This window comes from Rhincodon typus, chromosome 2, assembly GCF_021869965.1.
Source record: "Rhincodon typus isolate 14 chromosome 2, sRhiTyp1.1, whole genome shotgun sequence".
In the NCBI taxonomy this organism is placed as follows: Eukaryota; Metazoa; Chordata; class Chondrichthyes; order Orectolobiformes; family Rhincodontidae; genus Rhincodon; species Rhincodon typus.
Window position 1 is genome coordinate 42,455,267 of NC_063333.1, and position 22,044 is coordinate 42,477,310.

The 22,044-nt window shown below is 40.0% G+C and overlaps 1 protein-coding gene across 1 annotated transcript in view; it reads right to left on the minus strand.

Annotated features, from left to right (window-relative positions):
• The window catches only part of LOC109916415 (zinc transporter ZIP12), a 70,105-nt gene that overhangs the window by 34,876 nt on the left and 13,185 nt on the right, over window positions 1-22,044 (minus strand). Inside the window, exons 2-8 of the mRNA XM_048606966.1 lie at window positions 17,846-18,133; window positions 15,158-15,365; window positions 13,739-13,929; window positions 11,132-11,309; window positions 5,819-5,991; window positions 4,496-4,648; window positions 1,254-1,355 (exon numbers count right to left, since the gene is read on the minus strand). Of these exons, the coding sequence (XP_048462923.1) occupies window positions 1,254-1,355; window positions 4,496-4,648; window positions 5,819-5,991; window positions 11,132-11,309; window positions 13,739-13,929; window positions 15,158-15,365; window positions 17,846-18,133 (1,293 nt within the window). The remainder of the gene's footprint in view (window positions 1-1,253; window positions 1,356-4,495; window positions 4,649-5,818; window positions 5,992-11,131; window positions 11,310-13,738; window positions 13,930-15,157; window positions 15,366-17,845; window positions 18,134-22,044) is intronic.

A 22,044-nucleotide genomic window follows, 5' to 3' on the forward strand; every position in this document is an offset into this window, starting at 1 on the left:
AATATCTAATTCTTATTGGAGCTAAATTCTATATTAGGAAGCCATTTATTAAAAAAAAGGAATAAATAACAGTCATTACAAAGATAAATGATATTGATGTAGTGGGCTGAAACCTAATTACAAACATTACACAATATAATAATTTGATTAAATCAAATTGACTCCTACAGAGAAAAGCACTGATCCTGTAAATGGCTTTAAATTAGCAAACAGAGATGCATGAAAATAGCAAGTTCACATGCCATTTTTTCAGAGTATTTTAACAGGTAAGATACATTGCTGAATACTTGCAAAGCTACAAGAATCATTTTGGATTTATCCAAAGTTTCTATACTGTGGAGAAGAATTACACTTTTAGAACAACTGGCTTTGCAAGGATTAATGCTCAAAATGATTTCACAATCTTGAAGAATGTATCATAGATTCAGATGAGGTTGCAGTGATCTAGTGCACAAGTCAAATATGACAGTCATTGTTCATCACTGCACAGTATTTCAAGTGTAGAGTATTATGTGTAGAGACTCACATACAAGAGCAACATCAGTTCCCTTGACAGCCCATGAATGAAATCTGTTCTCACTTCTCGTTCCTTAAACATTTGTAGGCTACAACTTGGAAGATTCCTTAGAGGCTAACACGTTAGTTTACAAAGTACCATTTACAATGGATCTTATTGCAAAGGCTTAAGCTCATCAGCCAATAAATCAAAAGTGTAGGGGAGTAATGCAGTTAAACCATAGTTAAACCAGTAAACCATTGATCAAAACCACTGTCCACGTGGAAACCCTGATGTTATGCAGCCTTTTTGATCGAAAGTGAAAGAAACTAACAAAGAGTTAGCAGGATGTGAAATATTCCAGGAGAAGATAACTGGTTAGCTGAATGAGAAGATAAGCATTTTTGGAGGGAAATAAATCAAAATAAACAAACATTCAATGAAAAGATGCTGCAGGATACAAAGAAACAAGTAAGTAGTCTGGTCAATACAAATTGGTTGAAACTTCTGAGAAAGGCTACGTGGTTCTGAGTTTTATAATTAGGAATTGTGACGTATAAGGGCAAAGACACAGTGATAAATGTGTACATGTTCGTATTTATCACATGGTTTTATTTCCTTCAGTCCATGATTCGGTTGTATGATGTTCCTTGGAAGTAGTGGATACTTGTAAAATCTAGGCTATGAAGTCTTCTAGTTGTGGTCCATTAACCTACTGCACAACATTAGCTGAGCATCAGTCCAAGGGATATCTTACCAGTTGCATTGTGGAAATAGATTTGCTTCCTTCTGAATGGATATTCAAGTTAGAGTCCATTGGAAGATCATGTGAATGCGCCAAGTGCCCAGTTGCAAATCGCTAGTTTTGGACAAAAAAAAAACAACACAATAAGGTTAACATAAATTCTACCGCAATTTAACAGCAGCATTTGATTTAATTCATTAAATCAAAAGCAATTGGAGGGTGGGGGTTGATGTACAACTACTCTCCATTCAGGAACCATGAGAAGTTGAAAAGGTTAAATTGAAGGAAACTTAAACAGATCCTTGGCTATTGTCAGTTTAAACTTCAAAGAAGCTTTTGGAGATGCTTCTGATAGTCACTTACTGATTTTTGTATCTTAAAGGATCAAAATCTGACGTCATTGATCCTGCATTCATCTTGCCTGCGGTGCTACTGTTTAACTTCTTTCTGTGCTTGCTGCAAATCAGAATACAAATGATATGGGGCGCCATACAAGCTGGTAACTCACTCGCTATACTGTAACAATTTGATGCACAATACTTACCCTGCATCAATTTATCCATTTCTCTATCCTGTTCAAGTTAGTGGTGGGAATGTGCTTAATACAGATATTTATGATATTGTTTGGACTCTGCAACAAAAAAAATCTTACTGAGTCACACTCTACTTAGATTTCTAACCAAACGCTAAAGGATGTCTTGATCCTTTTGGTATTGGTGGGGACATTGTACAGTGAGATTTAGACATAATTATGAGTCCAGCTGAGTGTCAGGAAAGCAACTGCTGGCATTTGGAGCACAATTCTCTGATCTTGATTCAAAATCCTGTGACGATACTCTAGCTTTAAGAGATGTATTTTGTCCTGTTTTTTTCTGAAGAGCTGTTTTAATCCAGAGGTACTGAGTTGTCTCATCCAAGCCAAGAAAGTAAACAGCTTGTGAGGTTCTTGGTTTAAGTTAGATCAGTAGAAGCAGCATGAAGGCGGTGTCAGGCTCCCACAGGCCCAGGGTTTTAATTTAGCTTTCAGTTGTTGGGGTTTTGAAGTTCGTTGTGGAAGCTATTATACGTGTCTCTCAGCCACAGCAAAAGGCTGGAGTTTTCTCTGTCTCTGCCAGAATGTTTTCTTGGTGTTCTTTTCTCCTGGATTGGAGAAACATCGCATGTGAGGCAATGTATTTTACTGAATTTGCCTTTGGCAAGGGTGTGTATATGGGATGGCACTATATTGGAACAGTTACTGTTTAGTAGTTAAATAATCTATTATACTGTTAAGTTTTCCAATAGAGTTAAAGTTATATCAATTCTTTTTTCTTTGATTTGTACTTTAACCTCTGTAAGAATAAAATGTGTTTTGCTTAAAGTCGAGAAGTATGACTAATTGAATTACATCTGGGACACAGCACCTTAACCTTGCCTTTAAATAGGATAAAAGTTAGGGTCTAGGCTATCTCCTTGACATATTAGAATTCCCACAGTGTGGGAACAGACCATCCAGCCCAACAAACTCACACCAGCCCTCTGAAGAGCATCCCACCTAGACCCATCCCCTTAGCCTTTCCCTGTAACCCTGCATTTCCAATGGCTAACCTACACATCCCTGAACACTATGAGAAATTTAGTACAGTCAATCTACCTAATTTGCACATCTTTGGACTGTGGAAGGAAACCAGAGCACTTGGCAGCAACGGGGAAAATGTGCAAACTCCACACGGACAGTTGCCCAAGGGTGGAATCGAAACTGCGTCCCTGGTGCTTGAGGCAGCAGTGCTAACTACTAAGCCACAGTGCCACCCTGTATTTGAATATGGTTTGGTCTGGTCCACAACAGTCCTCAGCAGAAGAAAATGAGTCCTAGGCATGAGAGGAGAGGTACAAGGGACAGGAAGGCAATTGAGATCATACCCTCAACATAGTCTGTCATTGGAACACACCCGATCTGGAGAGATTTGATTAGATTGGCTTCTCTGACTATTGCTAGCAGTATATGTCAGTAAGTCCTCAGCAGCACTGTGGCTCTTAGCATTATTGAGGGCTTTGTAAATACTTTGCACACACATACCTCAGCAGGAATACCTGCATGAGATTGAACAGCCAAAAGCCTGTCCTTAGGGTCCCATGTCGCAAGCATCGTGCCAGGACAAAGAAAGGCCATGAACATTTTATGGCACTGGACCCAATTTCTTGGCATCTCATTTCAGCCGATGATATTTTTCCAACCTGAGTCCATGCTAGTTTTGTTTAGTTGGCTGAACACCTCTTTCCACGCTCTCAAAAAGAGATCCTCCCTTCTCACCCTCATAGCCTCCTGAAGGACCTCAAGGGCAACGTTGGAAAATGGAGGAATTGTCCTGTCCAGAGTGTTAACTCTGTGTCTCTCATCCTTGAACCCAAGTACTTTCATTTTTTTCTGGAAATGGCAGCCACAAAAATAGTCACCACAATGCCTTTAGGTCTTCCATGTTTCAGCAGTTCCACCCCATTCTCTCCAGGCAATTAGCAGGTCCTTTCCCCAGTAATCAATGTGAAATAGTTGCACTGAGGCCAATACCCCATCACCAAGTCACCCTTTATTTAATAGTGCACAATACACTGGCAGTGGTCAGCCAGCTCGGAGTCACTCGCCTGACTGAGGAGATCTAACCCCCTGGTTACATTGGTCAGCCAGAGATTTCCTGATTGGCTCAGGTTAACAACTTCAAACAGCGAACTCACAGTCAACAAGGTCAATCTGGTTCCAATCACTACACATTGACTGTGATACTGCCAGCCCCAACAAGCATACAGTCACAACATCAGCTTCTCAACCCCAATACAAATCCCAATCCAAGATTTATTTTTTTCCCAAGCCTACCATCGCACAATCAAAATGCCAATTGTTTTCACTTGATGGTAATTATCAATCAGTGGAATACTTTGAATAAGGATGGATATTAAGGGATATAGTAGACTGGCTCCACCCCCGCCTCTTTGATCTGTCTGTCTCCTTTCCACCTATCTTCTCCTTTATCCATCTTCTATCCGCCTCCCCCTCTCTCCCTATTTATTTCGGAATCCCCTTCCCCTCCCCCATTTCTGAAGAAGAGTCTAGGCTCAAAACGTCAGCTTTCCTGCTCCTCTGATGCTGCTTGGCGTGCTGTGTTCATCCAGCTCTATACCTTGTTATCTCTGAATATTATGGGAGCTTTCTTTTGACTAAAGAATTCTCTGAGACACATTATTGTACATTTTTCAGAGATGTTTATCTTTTGACTTACCTGACTTCTTAATGTCAATATGAGTGTGAACAGCTTTTCAATTAGGAAAAATGCATATACTCCACCAAGTACTGTAAGCATTTTCCAAATGTACTCTTTGTCTTCAGAAGAATGCTCAGTATATTGACGATCATGCTCATGTAGACCAAGTACCTTAACACAAGGGGGATGAACAAAAATGCAAGGTTATGACTAGTCATAAACAGTACTTCATTGCTTTTATGTCTCTTAGAATGCACATTAGGGCATCATTTTTAACCACATCATTGCCACATTAATCCAAATGGAGACCTATAAAATGGCATGAAGACTATTCTCTTCAGGCGACGAACCTTACAATGAAATAAGTAGGATCTGAGTTACACCTAATACTGAACCTCGGACCTTCAATGAGACTGACTCATGCTGGATGTTTTGATGCAGCTGTTTGAGAAATTTGCTTTGAATGACAGTTAGCTGGCAGTGGATTTCCAGAATGACCTGGATAGAGTTGGGGAGAGGGTGGTGTTAGGGAGCTGAGATGAATAAGATTGAGGGAAGGGTGATCTAAAGGATAAACGTATATTTGCGGGGAGGGAGACAATTGACAGTGTAAACAATCAGCAGATCTTGAGATGGCTGTGTTCAGAGCAAACGGTTTTGCAAAATTGACCTCAAACAGGTATCAAGTCTCTTATTTCATATACAAAAAGTACTTTAAAAATATTTAAATTGGCTTGAAGCATTTGTGATATCTTGAGGTTGATTAAAAGCATTCATATATGCAAGATCTTGTTCTACTTTTAAAAACATGTTGGAAAGTTCAAGCATGCTGCTCATCCCATTTTGCATTCTTTTATTTGCATTCTACACCAGCAGCTCTGGCATGGTGTCAACCAATATCTAGGCTAGTGATTCCATGATAAGTCTTGAACAGCAGTGATGGTGCTATTGCTGAGTTCTGGAATTGCTCTATTTCAAAAATGTACACTGCTGCTGTATATATTCACTGCTGCCACTCAGTCAGATTTAACACACTAGGCCCGAAACGTCAGCCTCTCTGCTCCTATGATGCTGCTTGGCCTGCTGTGTTCATCCAGCCCTGCACCTTGTTGTCTCTTATATTTTCCAAGTACATGTTACTACCAAGGATTGTCATTTGCTAGTTGAACATCCTCAGGAAAACTGTCCTATAATTATCTTGCAACAACACAGCGTGTCAGTCACTGAGTATTTTTTTTCTCAAAGCTTTGATCTTTGATATCAGGAATTTTATAAACTTGCTCTTTCCACACTCTAGGATGTTTTGCCAACCAAATCATGTAACTTTCTGCAGTAACGTACCTGTGGCAAAAGATGTATCAATGCATCACCTGACATTGTTCCTACAGCAAGACCCACAAACAGCTGCAGAATAAGTTGGTATGTCTGTTGGCATGAGTTAAAGATAAATAGGGTGATGCCGCACATGGAGGTCACAGTAATTATCAGGACTGCCACTGTGCTATATCCATACTCTAGGAAAAAAAGACCACAATTAGCATTTCTGATGTGCATAGAAATATATTGAAATTGCAAATACCCAAATGCAAAACAAAAGAAATACAAAGTTCTAGTCAAACGCTAAAACCTAATTATGGAAAACAAGAGAGAAATTCTTTCAAAAGTGAACAATATTAAATTCCATAGCAAATACTCTACAACAAAATCTAGCTGGAGTTTAAGATGAACTATATTATGTGCCATAATTAACTGTTAGAAGTGGAATAGCCATTGACGGCCCAGTGAGTAGTGGATTGCATGATAGTGGCAGCAACTATAGAGACAAAGAATTTTTCAGTTGCTCTCTATTATCACCCTGATATTTTGTGTTGTCAATGGCCTTTGTGTCACCAGGTCAAAGTATTTGTATGTGACTGCCCGATGACTAGACTATTTTATGCAATTGGAAATGTCCCTGAAATTCTCTTTTCATTCTGAACAAACAAATTTGTTTCAGTTGTAGAATCCCATTAAACTGTGTGATCAATGACTTGTACTTTATCATTTAAAACTTGCGAAGGACATACATGCAGTCATTAAACAATAGTATAATTCTCAATTCTGGATTAATGTTTTCATTGGCATGAAATCTTGAGTTCAGTCTTCATTAAAAATTATTAGGCTTGAAATTACTCAGGGCTACACTGGTCTCCTGTATAAAGTAAACAGATTTGCAGCATTTCCAGCAGTTTATTTAGTACAGTGTAATGGACCAACTTTTAGTTCTGAGGAAGGGTCACTGGATCCAAAATGTTAACTCTGATTTCTCTTCACAGATGTTGCAAAGCTGCTGAGCTTTTCCAGCAATTTCTGCTCTTGATTCCCTTTTAAGTTTCCCTTCTAACGTTCAAGAGAATAGGGATATCCTAGGCAGGGTTTCTCCATCATGGACCTGATGGCTGTATAGCTGGTGAAGTGAAGTGTGCTAGTTCTAAAAGGATGAATGTAGACCCCAGCAGTGGGGCCTTGTTCTGAGATAACAAGGAGGTTTATTACAAGAAAACAATAAGTACAACTATATTTGGTCAGATATAATTAATAGGGATCTGGTACAGAAATGTCTAGCATACTCTGAAAAGTATAGTAGAGCTCCTTGTCACCTTATGTGACCCGAGTAATGTTGGTGGAGCCAGTATAATATTAACATTAATCCTGTCAGCACTATGAGCTTGTACAACATCTCCCCCAAAACATTTTTCCCATTGTTAATCCATTATACAATCATGTATGTGACTAAATTATATTTACCATTACTTCATCTTCCCCAAGTCACTGGCTTCACTAATATAAGCATTCTGAACATTTCACAATTCCTTCAGAAAGCATTATATTTATACTTGGAAGAATGGTAAGTCTTTCCTTTTAGTACTGCTGATCCTGGTTCTGATCTGTGGATTATTTCTCAGTTGGAGGATACTTTATCGCTCAGAGATCCTTCACAAAGGACATCATTTATTGTAGACCTTGTCGTTCTGTTAGCCTGTCTGGAGGACACTTACTCACTTGAATTTTCTTCTCCTTTGCTAAGATCCCTGTGTTTTCTAAGTGTGGCTGGCTCATCTCTCTTTTCCAAGCCAGTATTCTTGTCACTGTGTTTCTTACAAACTTCTGAATGAAGTTTTGCCTTTGGAGTGCTGAGATTGCCTATTTGCTGCTTTCATAATTGAATGTCTGTGTCTTCTTACGGTGATAATATTCTTAATGCAATAAACTGACTTGCTTGAATACTTTTCTTCTGGGTCTTCTGTATTTCTTCTTCTCATGATGACGGTCAGTTCCATATCACTGCAATTATGTGGTGTATTCCCAGATGACTGTTGCTGCCACCTTGTGGTATTTGCCACCTCTACACGACCGTGATACTGGATAGGAGTTGATTGAACATTATATTTATACTTTCTGAGATTTGGTCTTTGTTTTGAAATGCTCTATTTCTGTCATGTGGGGTTTTTTATATAAAAATTTGTGATGAATGCTTGCATCAAGTTTCTTCTTTTGCACAAGAGAATGAGTTCCCTCAAAAGAGAGTTAAGGATTTGAACTTAATGTGTTTTAGGCCTACGTCAATCCAATACACCATTCATAAAATTATCTTTCAGGGGTCCCTATTTTACATTTGAATGTTGACAGATTTATGAGTTATTCACTTTAGAGGAGGTGAGAGATAAAGCTTCTCATGAATTAGGGCTGAAGAAACATTGAGAAAAATAGTCAATTCTACTCAGAATTCCTACTTCATTAAGAAGACAGATCAGAAAACTATCAATTTATTAAATAGTTGACTGTTTGGCCATTTTACTTTCACCATTGCAGTTGCTTCCATTGCTACTAGACTACAGCTTTTATACATTGGGCAAAATCTTGTGCTTTTCCACATTGTGGGTTTGGTGGCAGAGATGTATTTAATAGGTAGAAGCATTGTACAAGAACAAAGAAAATTACAGCATAGGAACAGATCCTTCGGCCCTCCAAGCTTGCATCGACATGCTGCCCGTCACAACTAAAGCCCCCTACCCTTCTGGGGTCTATATCCCTCTATTCCCTCCTATTCATGTATTTGTCAAGACCCCTTTAAAAGTCACAATAGTATCTGCTTCCACTACCTCCCCCAGCAATGGGTTCCAGGCACCCACCACCCACTGTGTAAAAAACTTGCCTCATGTATCATCTTTAAACCTTGCTCCTTGCACCTTAAATCCTAGTCCCCTGGTAACTGACTCTTCCACCCTGGGAAAAAGTTTCTGACTGTCCAGTCTGTTCATGCCCTTCATAATCTTGTAGACCTCTATCAGGTTGTCCATCAACCTCTGTTGTTCCGGTGAGAACAACCCAAATTTCTCCAACCTCTCCTCATAGCTAATGCCCTCCATACCAGGCAACATCCTGGTAAATCTTTTCTGTACCCTCTCCAAAGCTACCACATTCTTCTGGTAGTGTGGAGACCAGAATTGAACACAATATTCTAATTGCGCCCTAAGGTTCTATAAAGCTGCAACATTACCTGCCAATTTTTAAACTCAATGCCCTGGCCAATGAAGGCAAACATGCCGTATGCCTTGTTGACTACCTTCTCCACCTGCGTTGCCACTTTCAGTGACCTGTGTACCTGTACACCCAGATCCCTCTGCCTATCAGTACTCTTAAGGGTTCTGCCATTTACTATATATTTTCCATCTGAATTAGGCCTTCCAAAATGCATTACTTCACATTTTTCAGGATTACACTCCATCTGCCATCTCTCTGTCCAAGTCACCAGCCGATCTATATCCAGCTGTATCCTTTGGCAGTCCTCATTGTTGTCCGCAATTCCACCAACCTTTGTGTCATTGGCAAACTTACTAATCAGACCAGTTACATTTTGCTCCAAATCATTTATATATATTACAAACAGCAAAGGTCCCAACACTGATCCCTGAGGAACACCACTAGTCACAGCTCTCCATTCAGAAATGCAGCCTTCCACTGCTACCCTCTGCCTTCTCTGACCGAGCCAGTTTTTTATCCATCTTGAAAGCTCAACTCTGATCCCGTGCAACTTTATCCATTGAGGATAAGGATGCTCTATTGTAAGTTAAGTCCATCACGAGAAAGTCGATACATATGCTTCTCACCTCACTGTCATTGTGTCCCTTATGAGGCAATCAATACCCATTTCAATGCACCCTTGTATGTTCAGTATCTTACTGGCACAAGATACAATTAGATATCTGGAATTTAAGAGTCTAGTGATGACCATGAAACCAGTGTCAATTGTCAGAAATATCTATTTGATTCACTAATGTCTTCCGGAGAAAGAAATCTGCTATCCTTACCTGGTCTGGCCTCCCTCTGGGCAATTAGGGAGGGCATTAAATGCTGGCCTAGCCAGCGATGTCCACATCCCGTTAATGAATAAAAAACATTTGACCACTACAGGCATTAATCTAAGAGCAAGCATGCCATGTAGAAAGCATGACAAGCAAACGCTCGATCCCAGGAAGGGTGGTGGGTGAGCGGTTCTTCAATGTCAATCAAGAAGCTCTTGGAATGAGTGCAGGTAACATCCCCTGCTCTTGCTGCTCACTCCCCCCACCGCAAAGTCTATGCTGTGATGCGTTGTATACCTGTCCTCTGGACCGCCTCAATCCAAAACCTGTTGGGTGTTGAAATAGTAACAGTAATGGCCAAAGCCTTCCTCAATGACACTATTGAATACAGAAGACAAGCCAGCTTCCTGATTAGTCGATAACTGTCGGTGGTGGGACTTCTACCTCCAAAGCCCTTGATCCTGGGTCAATGCTCATTGTTAGCCCGACAGGTGCCTGAGTGGCACAAAATGCAGCAGGCCCTCACGAAGAGGCTGTGCAAGTGTTCTACTCGTTCTCCTGATACCAGCTGAGACTCCTGTCACTTTTGAAAGACATTGCCCAGCTCCTGCAGGAAATTTTTCTTCAAGTGAAAAATCTCAGAATCACATTATCATGATGGTTCAGGAGGCCATTCAGTCCACCATGCCTGTTCTGGTTGTATTATCTAGTGCCTTCTCCTCATATCCCTGCTCAAACTTTCTGTGCAAAATTCATCCAATGCTCATCCAATTGACCCAACCTCCATCACATTTCCAGGCAGTGCATTCCATCTTCCAAATATATTGCTGAAATAGTCAAAAGAAGTGTCATGTCTTGTACACCATTACCAATAACTATATTTTAGCAGATGCATAGAGTTGGGCATGAGAGGTTGTTTCTGAGTAACATGTTGCAGCAGCAGACTGCAACTTAGAACAGGGTTCAGCCATCATTAAATATGATAGGCTGATGTATGTTTGGATCATGTGAAAATTCAGTCTATAATGATCAGGTCATAGTGTTGCCCTTGCTGGGAAAATACAAGAAATTCATTGTAAGGGAAGGGGCCCAGATCTCTCAGAAATACTATGTATTTCAATGAAGGATGTGTGGGAAAATATTTCAAATGAATCTTTGAAAGACTGGCAGAGAGCTTAATTGCAAAGAATGCACAAACCTAGTATCTGGTCAATCCTACGGGGCACATAATAGGTTATGTGTGTGTAAGTATTGCTTCTGCCATTGTAGAGATGCCAATTACAAAACCATGTTATTTAGTATGACTTACTCTCAGTGTTAGTTGGCAGGACAACGGACTGTGCGTATTCCTGTCCACTGTGTTGACAAGCTCCACTAAGCAGCTGTTGAATAATTGCTGGGCTGATCTGGTTGAAGTGTTCTTTTGAAATTGCAAAATCACTGCCATTTACAAAGATTCCCATTAGCTGTTCAGCGGAAAAGCAAACCTAGTTGAGGGATATGACAGTTAATTTATCTGCAGTTGGAGCTTTTACAAACCTACAAAAGGCCATACACAGCCACAAGTTTTAATGAGGTACAGTAGAAATGGACAATCCTTACATATAATATTTGCAAAATTACTTTTGTGGCAGGTCCACTATGCAGACACCAATAACCTTATATCACAAAGAGATAATCAGACAAGAAAGTCAACATAGATAAGCTGCAGATACTAAACCTTAACTTCTGGGCTGTAAAAGGGGAAATTTTAACAATTGGTCGAAAGCAATGTTTGGTGGTTAGAATGTCAGTAGTTATCCACTGGAAAGTTGCACCTATCCCATCTTTAACCATTTTAGTGAAATCTTTGATCAGGTCGGGCAGAATGCACTCAAAGCGTTTTGACTCATTTTTACCTTGGCTAGGCATAGGGATTGGGGATAGAGTGTTGAGGAGAAATCAGCCCAAAGATATCCATCTTTATGCAAAGATATGACATTACCCTCATGAAAAAGAATCTGGTGACTAATTTCTATTTTTGTTTTACTTTTCCTATTAAATTAAACAGTGTTAGTTGCATAACCATTTAGCCATTGAGGTAAATAAATATAGGTGGTATTATAGCAGGAGACAAATATTGACTCTAAAAATAATTTCTGTGGAAAAATGTGTCTTGTTGATATTGTGCTGCAGCATGTTTGCAGCCCCCACTGTATAATGCAATGGAGTTGTGAGAAATGGATTCAAACCATTATTAACCATTCCACTAAGGTGCTGATCTCAATTTTGCTGTTGTGTGTTAAGCAGAGGTATAGATTTTAATAACATTCAAAGCATCTGAGCCACAGGCAAACCCATAAAACTGGTAAAATCTGACTTGGGGTTTTCAAAAAGCTGGCAATTCAAGAATCGCCTATCGCTTGAAAACAATTTGTTCTGGGGCTTTGTAAGTAAAGTACGTGGTATATATAACCACCCTTCACTTCTTTACGAAAAACAAAAGAAATGAGAATGTGAAAGAGTGAAGAGGGCTTTGAAATGTTGAAGAAACACAAAAAAATTCATATTCTCACTCTAACATAATGCCAGTTTGGTTATTTTAGCCATTTCAAGCTTCAAAATTAATATAATTTAAACCTTAAAGAGCTGCAAAACAAAAGTTATACTTAAGATTTTTCACAATATAACAAGCTGGTCATTTAGCCAAATACTTATTTCAATCTTCTTGTGCCACATCAAAATCATCTCCACTATAGTTTCCAATGATATTCTAATATAGATGCAACAAGACATTTTATCCTTTTGAAGCAGAGACACTACTTCATTCAATTCAACACAATTTCATTGCCATTCATTTTCAGCCCCTTTACTGTCCTCCATTTTACATTTCACATTTCATCCAACTTCATTTTTACTGCTATCCATTGTCTACTTTCGCCTCATGTTTTTTTTCTGTCATTTAGTTTTTTTTTCACTACAGTTCATTCTACCTTTACCTCATTTTTTCACCTTCCTCTTCAATGCTGTCCATTTACTTTCCCCACCCAATCCTGTTTATATCTGGTGGCTAACATTCAGCTCCCTATTCACTTTCTGAACCATTTCACAATAACATCTTCTGTATAATTATAGGCAGCAACTTCATGGAATACAGGAGAGGAGTCTGTTATATTAATGGATACATATAGTATGTGCCAGCAGTAAAAAAAAACAAAATGAATTGGATGATATGTAACTAGAGGTGAGTATAATGTCCAGGAAATAATATTGAGTCTACAAAAAAGGAAGAGTTTACATTTATGAAATACGTTGCACAAAATCAGATTGTGTACAATTCTCAAAACTGTGCTAAAGCGAGGATATCCAGGCTTTAAAGTCAATACAGAAAGGGCAGCCAAACTAATGTGCAGCTTGTGGCATTTGAACTATGAATAAAAGGTTGAAGAGCCTGGGATTGTTTACTCTGGAGAAATGATGGCTCACAGGAGATATTATTCAAACATTCAGTATTCTTAAGGGAATGGATTAATCAAATGTGTTCAAGATTGCCAAAAATGCAAGGACCAAAAGATGTAGGTTCAGGATTACAATATAAAGGCCACCGTTGATTTAATAACTTTACTCAAAAAGTGATAACATAGAGAATGAATGGCCTGCTGATGCAATTGAGGTCAATGAGAAAATAATTAAGGAAGAATTGAATTGATATTTGAAGGAGTAGATGATTGTCCCATTGAGATTTGTGGAACTTTGACCTGCACAAACATTACCTATTGTATAAGTTCGAATGCTGCACTACATTATGGTCAACTGTAAATAGAAATTTTAATAAAATATCACAATTAATAACAGAGAATCACAAGAATTAAAATCTTAGAATGATACTATTTAGCCAAAGGAAAATCAATCAGGTCATTAATTACATTTCTTTTACCTTTGCCCATGTGAATCTATCATCTTCATGTAAATCATTGCACTCTTGATGATCTTGGCTATGCTCTGCTTCAAACAGTAAATGGCCAGAGCCTTTGACTGGCTTTACAGTGCTTCTATCACTTTTGTGTTCATGTGACTGCAGTTCAAAGTATCTCCCCAACCCCAGATGATTAAGTAGATGGTTCAGGTCTAAACGAAAGGGGAGAGAAGAGAATGTAAATAGGCCAGTTAGTATGCCAAAAACCATGTACAGTTTGCCTAGCAGCCATTACACTGTGCCCATTTCACCTTTTGAAGCAGAGAAAATCTACAAAGAGAGACAAGGATTTGTTTTAGTTTTCTAGATATGCAACCATCTGTTGCATTCAAATTGTCTGCTCCATCTGGTGAAGGGAAGGCTGCTACAATTTAAATCTGATGGATGAGCTGCAGGACACAAATCATGGAGTTTCGATTGTTGCGTGTGGCTGTGCCATGAATAATTTAATGGGGAGCATGGAGTTCAAAGAGGGGAATAAAGACAGTACAGATGGTGAGTCTTCTTGGTTCTTTATGATCCGGATTATTTTAGTTGGACTTGAACTGCAAAGGTTCCAACTTGTTCTGATCAAAAATAGTAGGGGGCGGGGGGTGAAGGAAAGTGGTGCTAGGGCACATAGTTACAGAGTAAAAGTCCGCTCATTTAAAACCGAGATGCAAAGCGTCATGAAATACTGAAATTCTCTATCCCAGATTGCAGAGGTTGGATCTCTGGAAGTGTTTAAAGGGCAGGTAGATAGATTTTTGAAATGTCATGAAGTTGACAGCAAAGCTAAGCGAGCAAAAAGGGGAGCTGATGCTGGAGAAGATCAGCCATTATCTTGTTGAATGGGGCAGGTTTGAGGGGTGAAATGGCCTACTCCAGCTCCTATTGAGTAAGTTCTTATGCTTTTATTAATGAGTCAGTCAGGCTGTTGGGCCCATTTTTATGTCATTACTGAGCCCTTTTCATCAGGCAATGGTAGCCAAAATAGCACCCATATTGTTGTCCTTTATCTTGCATTTACTCATGGCTAAGGCAGTGCCTTAGTAATGTTACTTTAATGGTTACAGTACAATTATCCTAAATTTGAGTGTTCACCATCTCATTACAGCAATTTATAGAACTGAATTTTATAATTGTGAACTGGAGAAATGGTCATGGAAATAAATTTACACGAAGAATTAGTGGCTAATAAAAGCACTTAATAATTGGGCAACACAACTAATTTGGTAGTTAGTAGTATGTTTGTAAATTTCTTTGTTATTGCAATTATTGTTAAAATTGTGTCAGATTCATTTAACTTCCATTACCACAAGTTTCCCTCATTTGCACAGCAATAACTTTCCTTTAATTAGGTAGGACTATCACTAGTGTTCTTTTGATTAATTGACATACCTGAAGTACTTATGGTAGTTGTACTGTTCAGTGATCTGAAAATAAATTCAGTGAAAAAGTCTGGATTGGGTAAACTTAAGCTTCTAATACAAAATCCTTGAAGAATCGAGGTAATGATTGCACTGGCCAGTCGGGGGGCAGTATTTTCATCAGCACCCAGGGGACCTACTATGCCAGCTTTTTCCTCCAGCCAGTTGGCATCAATGCACTAGAAAATAAACAAAACATGTTTTTTTCTAATGCCTTCATCAATGAAAAAGACTCATAAATGCACTGCAACTTTAAGAAGATACATTTTAGGAGTCCTTATTCTTTTTGAATTCTCTACCCAAGGCAGGTCTGACCAATCGTGCTGCAATCTCCTTCACAGGTTGGGCAGAAACAGCAGGTCAATATCCACCCAGCCAAAACAGAAATCCAACTACTGGCCATTAGCACCAAACTGACCCGCACTGGCCATCCTGCAGTCTGGCCCCTCAACATGCCTGAGCTGTTGTGGTACCGTGCACTTTTACATTGATATTCTAATCTGGAGTTAAGAATATTAATGGTAGAGGTTTCAATTTCTTTCCATCATATGAATGACCAAGAATCTCTTCCAATCTTACCATTTGCCATTCGTGGATGTTGGAATGATTTAAAAGTTGATGCTCAATCTGTTTGGCTGTGTCGTGAACATGCCTTCCTTGGTCATCAAGTCCTGGAGCTGGACTTGACCTGGACTTTTTGGCTCAGAGACAGCAATCTACAATTGCATCACAAGGTCTCCACTTACTAGTGCAATAATTCCAGAAAAATAATTTGAAAACTGGAAAAGAATATCTATTAACAATTCAGTTAAGTAAGGCAATCTTTAATCTCTGGGAATGAGATTCAAATCAGAATAAAACTTGATGAAAATCTTTTTTGACCATGTGGAATTTTTCAATCCATTTCCTAGCGGGTATAGGCCAAACTGGAACTGGCAACAAATTGGAAATCTCGGAGAAGTCTCGTGTGAATTGAAAAACGTCTCATTATTGAATGGAGAATTTTTTTTCCAGAGATACGTTTATACCTGACATGGACAGCCTTAACGCTGAAACTTTGGGAAGTGAACTTGGCCTTCAGTGTTGACACATGATAGGCAATAACAAATTGGCAGCCTTTTACACTTTTATCGACCCCAATAAGAACAGAAAGTCAGACAGGCAACGAATTTGCCATTGAGATAACAAGGTGTAGAGGTGGATGAACACAGCAGGCCAAGCAGCATCAGAGGAGCAGGAAAGCTGACGTTTCGGGCCTAGACCCTTCTTCAGAAATGGGGGAGGGGAAGGGGGTTCTGAAATAAATAGGGAGAGAGGGGGAGGCGGATAGAAGATGGACAGAGGAGAAGATAGGTGGAGAGGAGACAGATAGGTCAAAGAGGCGGGGATGGAGCCAGTAAAGGTGAGTGTATGTGGGGAGGTAGGGAGGAGATAGGTCAGTCCAGGGAGGATGGACAGGTCAAGGGGGCAGGATGAGGTTAGTAGGTAGGAGATGGGGGTGGGGCTTGAGGTGGGAGGAGGGAATAGGTGGGAGGAAGGACAGGTTAGGGAGGCGGGGACGAGTTGGGCTGGTTTTGGGATGCGGTAGGGGGAGGGGAGATTTTGAAGCTTGTGAAGTCCACATTGATATCATTGGGCTGCAGGGTTCCCAAGCGGAATATGAGTTGCTGTTCCTGCAACCTTCGGGTGGCATCGTTGTGGCACTGCAGGATGCCCAGGATGGACATGTCGTCTGAGGAATGGGAGGGGGAGTTGAAATGGTTCGCGACTGGGAGGTGCAGTTGTTTAGTGCGAACCGAGCGTAGGTGTTCTGCAAAGCGGTCCCCGAGCCTCCGCTTGGTTTCCCCGATGTAGAGGAGGCCACAATGGGAACAGCAGATGCAGTATACCGCATCAGCAGATGTGCAGGTGAACATCTGCTTGATGTGGAAAGTCTTCTTGGGGCCTGGGATGGCGGTGAGTGGGGAGGTGTAGGGGCAGGTGTAGTACTTCCTGCGGTTGCAGGCAAAAGTGCCGGGTGAGGTGGGGCTGGAGGGGAGTGTGGCGCAGACAAGGGAGTCACGGAGAGAGTGGTCCTTCCGGAAAGCAGATAAGGGTGGGGAGGGAAAAATGTCTTTGGTGGTGGGGTCGGATTGCAGATGGCAGAAGTGTCAGAGGATGATGCGTTGGATCTGGAGGTTGGTGGGGTGGTACGTGAGGAAGAGGGGGATTCTGTTTTGGTTGTTATTGCGGGGAGGGGGTGTGAGGGATGAGTTGTGGGAAATGCGGGAGATACGGTCGAGAGCATTCTCAACCACTGAGGGGGGGACGTTGTGGTCCTTGAAAAACAAGGACATCTGAGATATACGGGAGTGGAATGCTTCTTCCTGGGAGCAGATGCGGCGGAGGCGAAGGAATTGGGAATAGGGGATGGCATTTTTGCAGGAAGGTGGGTGGGAGGAGGAGTATTCTAGGTAGTTGTGGGAGTCGGTGGGCTTGAAATGGATATCGGTTTCTAGGTGGTTTTGTAACTCCTGATGATTCATTTCACACCCCCAATACTCAAAATGACAATAATTCTATTTTCCAATGCAACATGTCTCACCCTGATGAAAGCAATATTCACAACAAAATGTTTACGGTTCAATATGACTTTATTAAAAAGAAAAGATTCACTCACCTGACTCCAGGAGGAAACTGTGTAATGCTCTTGAATGATTTCCAAAAGTTTGCCAATTTCGTCATGGGACAGATGATTTAAATCTTGATGTGGTTTTAAACTTAAAATCTTAGTGAGATAGAATCTGTAGTCCTCAACTTTTGGATGAATATTTGAAGTGCAGATATTTTTCATATTAATGATATAATACAGAAGAAGAATGGAAAGTCTGTGAAAGCCATTCTCATGTAGATGGTGTTCCTCATTATCCTCCTCTACAATTGAGAAGGTATCATTTGGCAAAAGGCACTATAATTAAAACATAATGGGATTTGAATAATTCTATGTCTTCATGCCATTAATTAATGTAATTATACACTGATATTCACTGTTAGACATAATGCAAATAGGCCCAAAGAATACACATAGAACCTTTAGTGAATTTAAAGCAATTTTTAAAAATATTTGTCATGGGATGTGGGTATTGCCAAATAGGCCAGCATTTATTACCCATCCCTAACACCCCTGGAGAAAGACATATAGTTTTAAAGTGAGTGGAGGTAGATATAGGGGAGATGTCAGAGGTAGGTTCTTTACTCAGAGAGTGGCAGGGGCGTGGAATGTATTGCAGGAGAGGGTAGTGGAGTCGGCCTCATTAGAGGCATTTAAGCGGCTATTAGTTAGGCATATGGATGATAGTATAAGGTAGGGGTGGAGGTTAGATAGACCTTAGGTTTAGGGTAAAAGTTCAGCACAAAATTGTGGGCTGAAGGTCCTGTACTGTGCTGTACTGTTCCATGTTCTAAAGTAGTGATAAACTGACTTATTGAGCTGTTTCATTCCTTGGGGTGTAGGCTCATCCCAGTGCTATTAAGAAGGGAGTTCCGGGATATTGACCCAACAGCAGTGAAGGAGCAGCGATGTATCCAACTTGGGATGGTGTGCATCTTAGAGGGAATTTTGCGGATGGTGGCTTTCCCATGTATCTCTGTCCTTGCCTTTCTAGGTGAAAGATGGTGTGGGTTGGGAGATGCTGTCAGAGAAGCTTTGTAATAATTTGTAAATGCTACACAGTACTGCCACTATGTGTCATTGTGAAGGGACTGCATATTGAAAGCCGTAGATGGAGTGCTAATCAAGGGGGTTGCTTTATATTAATGGTGTCAAGCTTCTTGAGAGTTGCTGAAGATGCACTTGTTCAGGCAAGTGGAGAGTATTCCATCACATTCTTGCGTCTTACAAATTGTGAGCAGGCACTGGAGAGATAGGAGGTGAGTTTCAAATGAACCAGAGACATTAATGTTAATCAGATGTGATCCTGCAGCTGGATAACATTTACTACATAATCCTGAGGGCATGAAGAATTATGCTGACAACCAACTTATGATTGCCATTGGGCTGACAGTGTGGTGTACCAGCATGCATTCTGGTAGGCCAAACCAGGGCAGGACTTACACAGTCAATGATAGGGCCTTTGGGAGTGTTACAGAACAAAGAGATCCAGGGGTACAGGCTCATAGCTCCTTGAAAGTGGAGTCACGGATAGACAGGGTGGTGAAGAAGGCTTTTGGCATGCTTGCTTTCATTGATCAGAGCATTAATTATAGCAATTGGGATGTCGTTTTGCAGCTGTACAAGAGGTTGATAAGGCCGCATGTGGCATATTGCATGCGGTTCTGGTCGCCCTACTATAGAAAGGATATTTTTAAACTAGAAAGAGTGCAGAAAAGATTTACTAGGATGCTACCTTGACTGGAAGGTTTCAGTCATAAGGAGAGGCTGGATAGTCTGGGACGTATTTTCCTGGAGCACAGGAGACTGAGGGTCACTTATAGAGGTCTATAAAATCATGGCAGACATAGATAAAGTAAATAGCCAACATCTTTTCCCCATGGTGTGGGAGTCTAAAACTGGAGGGCTTGTGTTTAATGTGAGAGGGGAGAAGTACAAAAGGGTTCAGAAGGGCTATTTTTTCACACAGAGGCTCATGAGTATCTGGTATGGGCTGCCAGAGATGGTGGAGGCAAGTACAATTTTGTCATTTAAGAGACATTTGGACAGGTACATAGATGGAATAAGTATGGAGGGATATGGACCAAATGCAGGCAAACAGGACTAGATTAATTGTGAAAACTGGACAGCATGGACAAGCTGAGCTGAAGGGCCTGTTTCCGTGCTATAAACCTCTATGACTCTATGTTCTAGAAGCTACAAATATTAATAGACAGGGCCCTGTTCTTCACAGACAGAAAGAAAATGCACACATACTGTATCTGCTTTAACATCATGAAATAGATAACAGCCATTCCCTGGTTCATGTCACAGGCCTTGATTAATCAGAGTCAGTCTGTCCCTTTTTAAACTTTAAACAAAGCTTAGCAGTTAACAGGCATTCATCGTTAACTGGTGCATTTTCCATGACACCTCTACTAATCAAAATCCACTTGATAACCAATCAGCACTCTCCTCTCTTGCAGGATAAATGCCACTTTTCCTGTACTTTGGTAAATCTCCTGATGGTTGAAAGTCAAAAAGTTTTCACAAAATGTGTCTTTTTTCACAATAAACAAAAATAATTATTATTAAAAATCCAATTATATGTGCATTTAAAACAATGTAGGTCCAATGTAATTTTTATACATGTATCTTGAAGTACAAGCACTGTAAAATTGACCCAAATAACCAACATGTATAGTTGTCTTGAATTGTATATAATAGAACAAATGAAATCCATAAAATATAGGGTAGATTTTATAAGATTATATTTGTTGTAAATCCCCAAACTAGCTGTTCGGATGTTTCCATTTGCAAATGCAAATTCATTAAATGTCACCTTACATGTATATATAAATTATACAACATGGTATATGGTCAGTGGATCAAGTTGCAAAGTGAAGACCTGTTCTGAACCAGTTTTTCTGGAGAGACCTGACACATTCTGGTGTCAGGTTGTGATAGAGTTTGGATGGAGAGTTAGGGCAGAAGGCAAATGTTGATTCAAATATGGCAGCTTCTTTTCCTCTGGCTGTCGATTTAAGTTGATTTTGGTAAATGATCAATTATGCAAGAGGACTCACATAGCTCAGTCAGGATGTCCAAGTGGACTACTGCTTAACAGATATACATCTGCCCAGATATCTCCGGTACTGGCATAGTCAGCCAAGCAGTGTTCAAGCTATGCTGAAGGTTGCTCTAATTCTCAGAATGAATTTTTTGCTTTTGTTTCTGGTGAAACTCATTTGCATGTCGCAGAATGCAAACATTTTCATTAACATTTGCCATCGGGCAACTTTATATATTGTCATTTTTTTTTCATTTGAGCATATTCATTGATTTACTTAAAAGTAGTAAGTGCAATTTCATTAGTGCGTCCAAAAATAAATTTATCAGAAAAAGAAGCATTTTAATCTGTGTCGAGTTCACAAGCTATGAATGATGCAATTTTAAATAACTGAAAGTGACTTTAAAAAGCTGCAGAACTATTTACAGATTTCATTGGTGTAAAGGTCAGTCCCTTAGTATTATTTTTAAATATTTTTAATTTGTAAAATCTTTCAGAAAGGGCCTATTATAAATCAGCTTAAAATTAAGAACCTTCTCAAAGGACTATAAATGTGTTTAATGAGTCAAAGCTCATCACAGTTAAACCAGTTTAGTGCTCAGTTTTGTTGGCAGACCATAAGGCCATAATAAATATGAACAGGAGAAGGCCAGGAGTGGTCTGAGAATCTCTCATGAGGGGAAACATCGTCTCAGCATTTACCCTGTCAAGCCCCTTAAAAATTCTATGTGTCTCAATTAGATCACCTCTCATTCTTATAAATTCCAGTGAGTAGAGTCCCAACCTGATTAGCCTTTGTTCATGAGGTAATGTCTCCATGCCAGGGATCATCCCTAATGAACCTTCACTGCACTGCCTCCAATGAAATGATATATTTTCTTAAATAAGGGACCAAAACTGCTCACAGTACTCCAGATGTGGTCTCACCAGCATCTTGTACAGTTGCAGTAAAACTTTCCTACTTTCAAAATCCGAACTCTTTGAAATAAGGGCCAACATTCCGTTAACCTTCCTGATTCCTCGTTGCAGCTGTGTGCTATCATTCTGTTTCTTGCAAAAGTACTCCCAAGTCTTTTGTGTAGCAGCTTTCTGCAGTTTTATCTCCATTTAAATAATACTCTTGTTCTCCCTTCCAAAATGAACAACTTCACATTTTCCC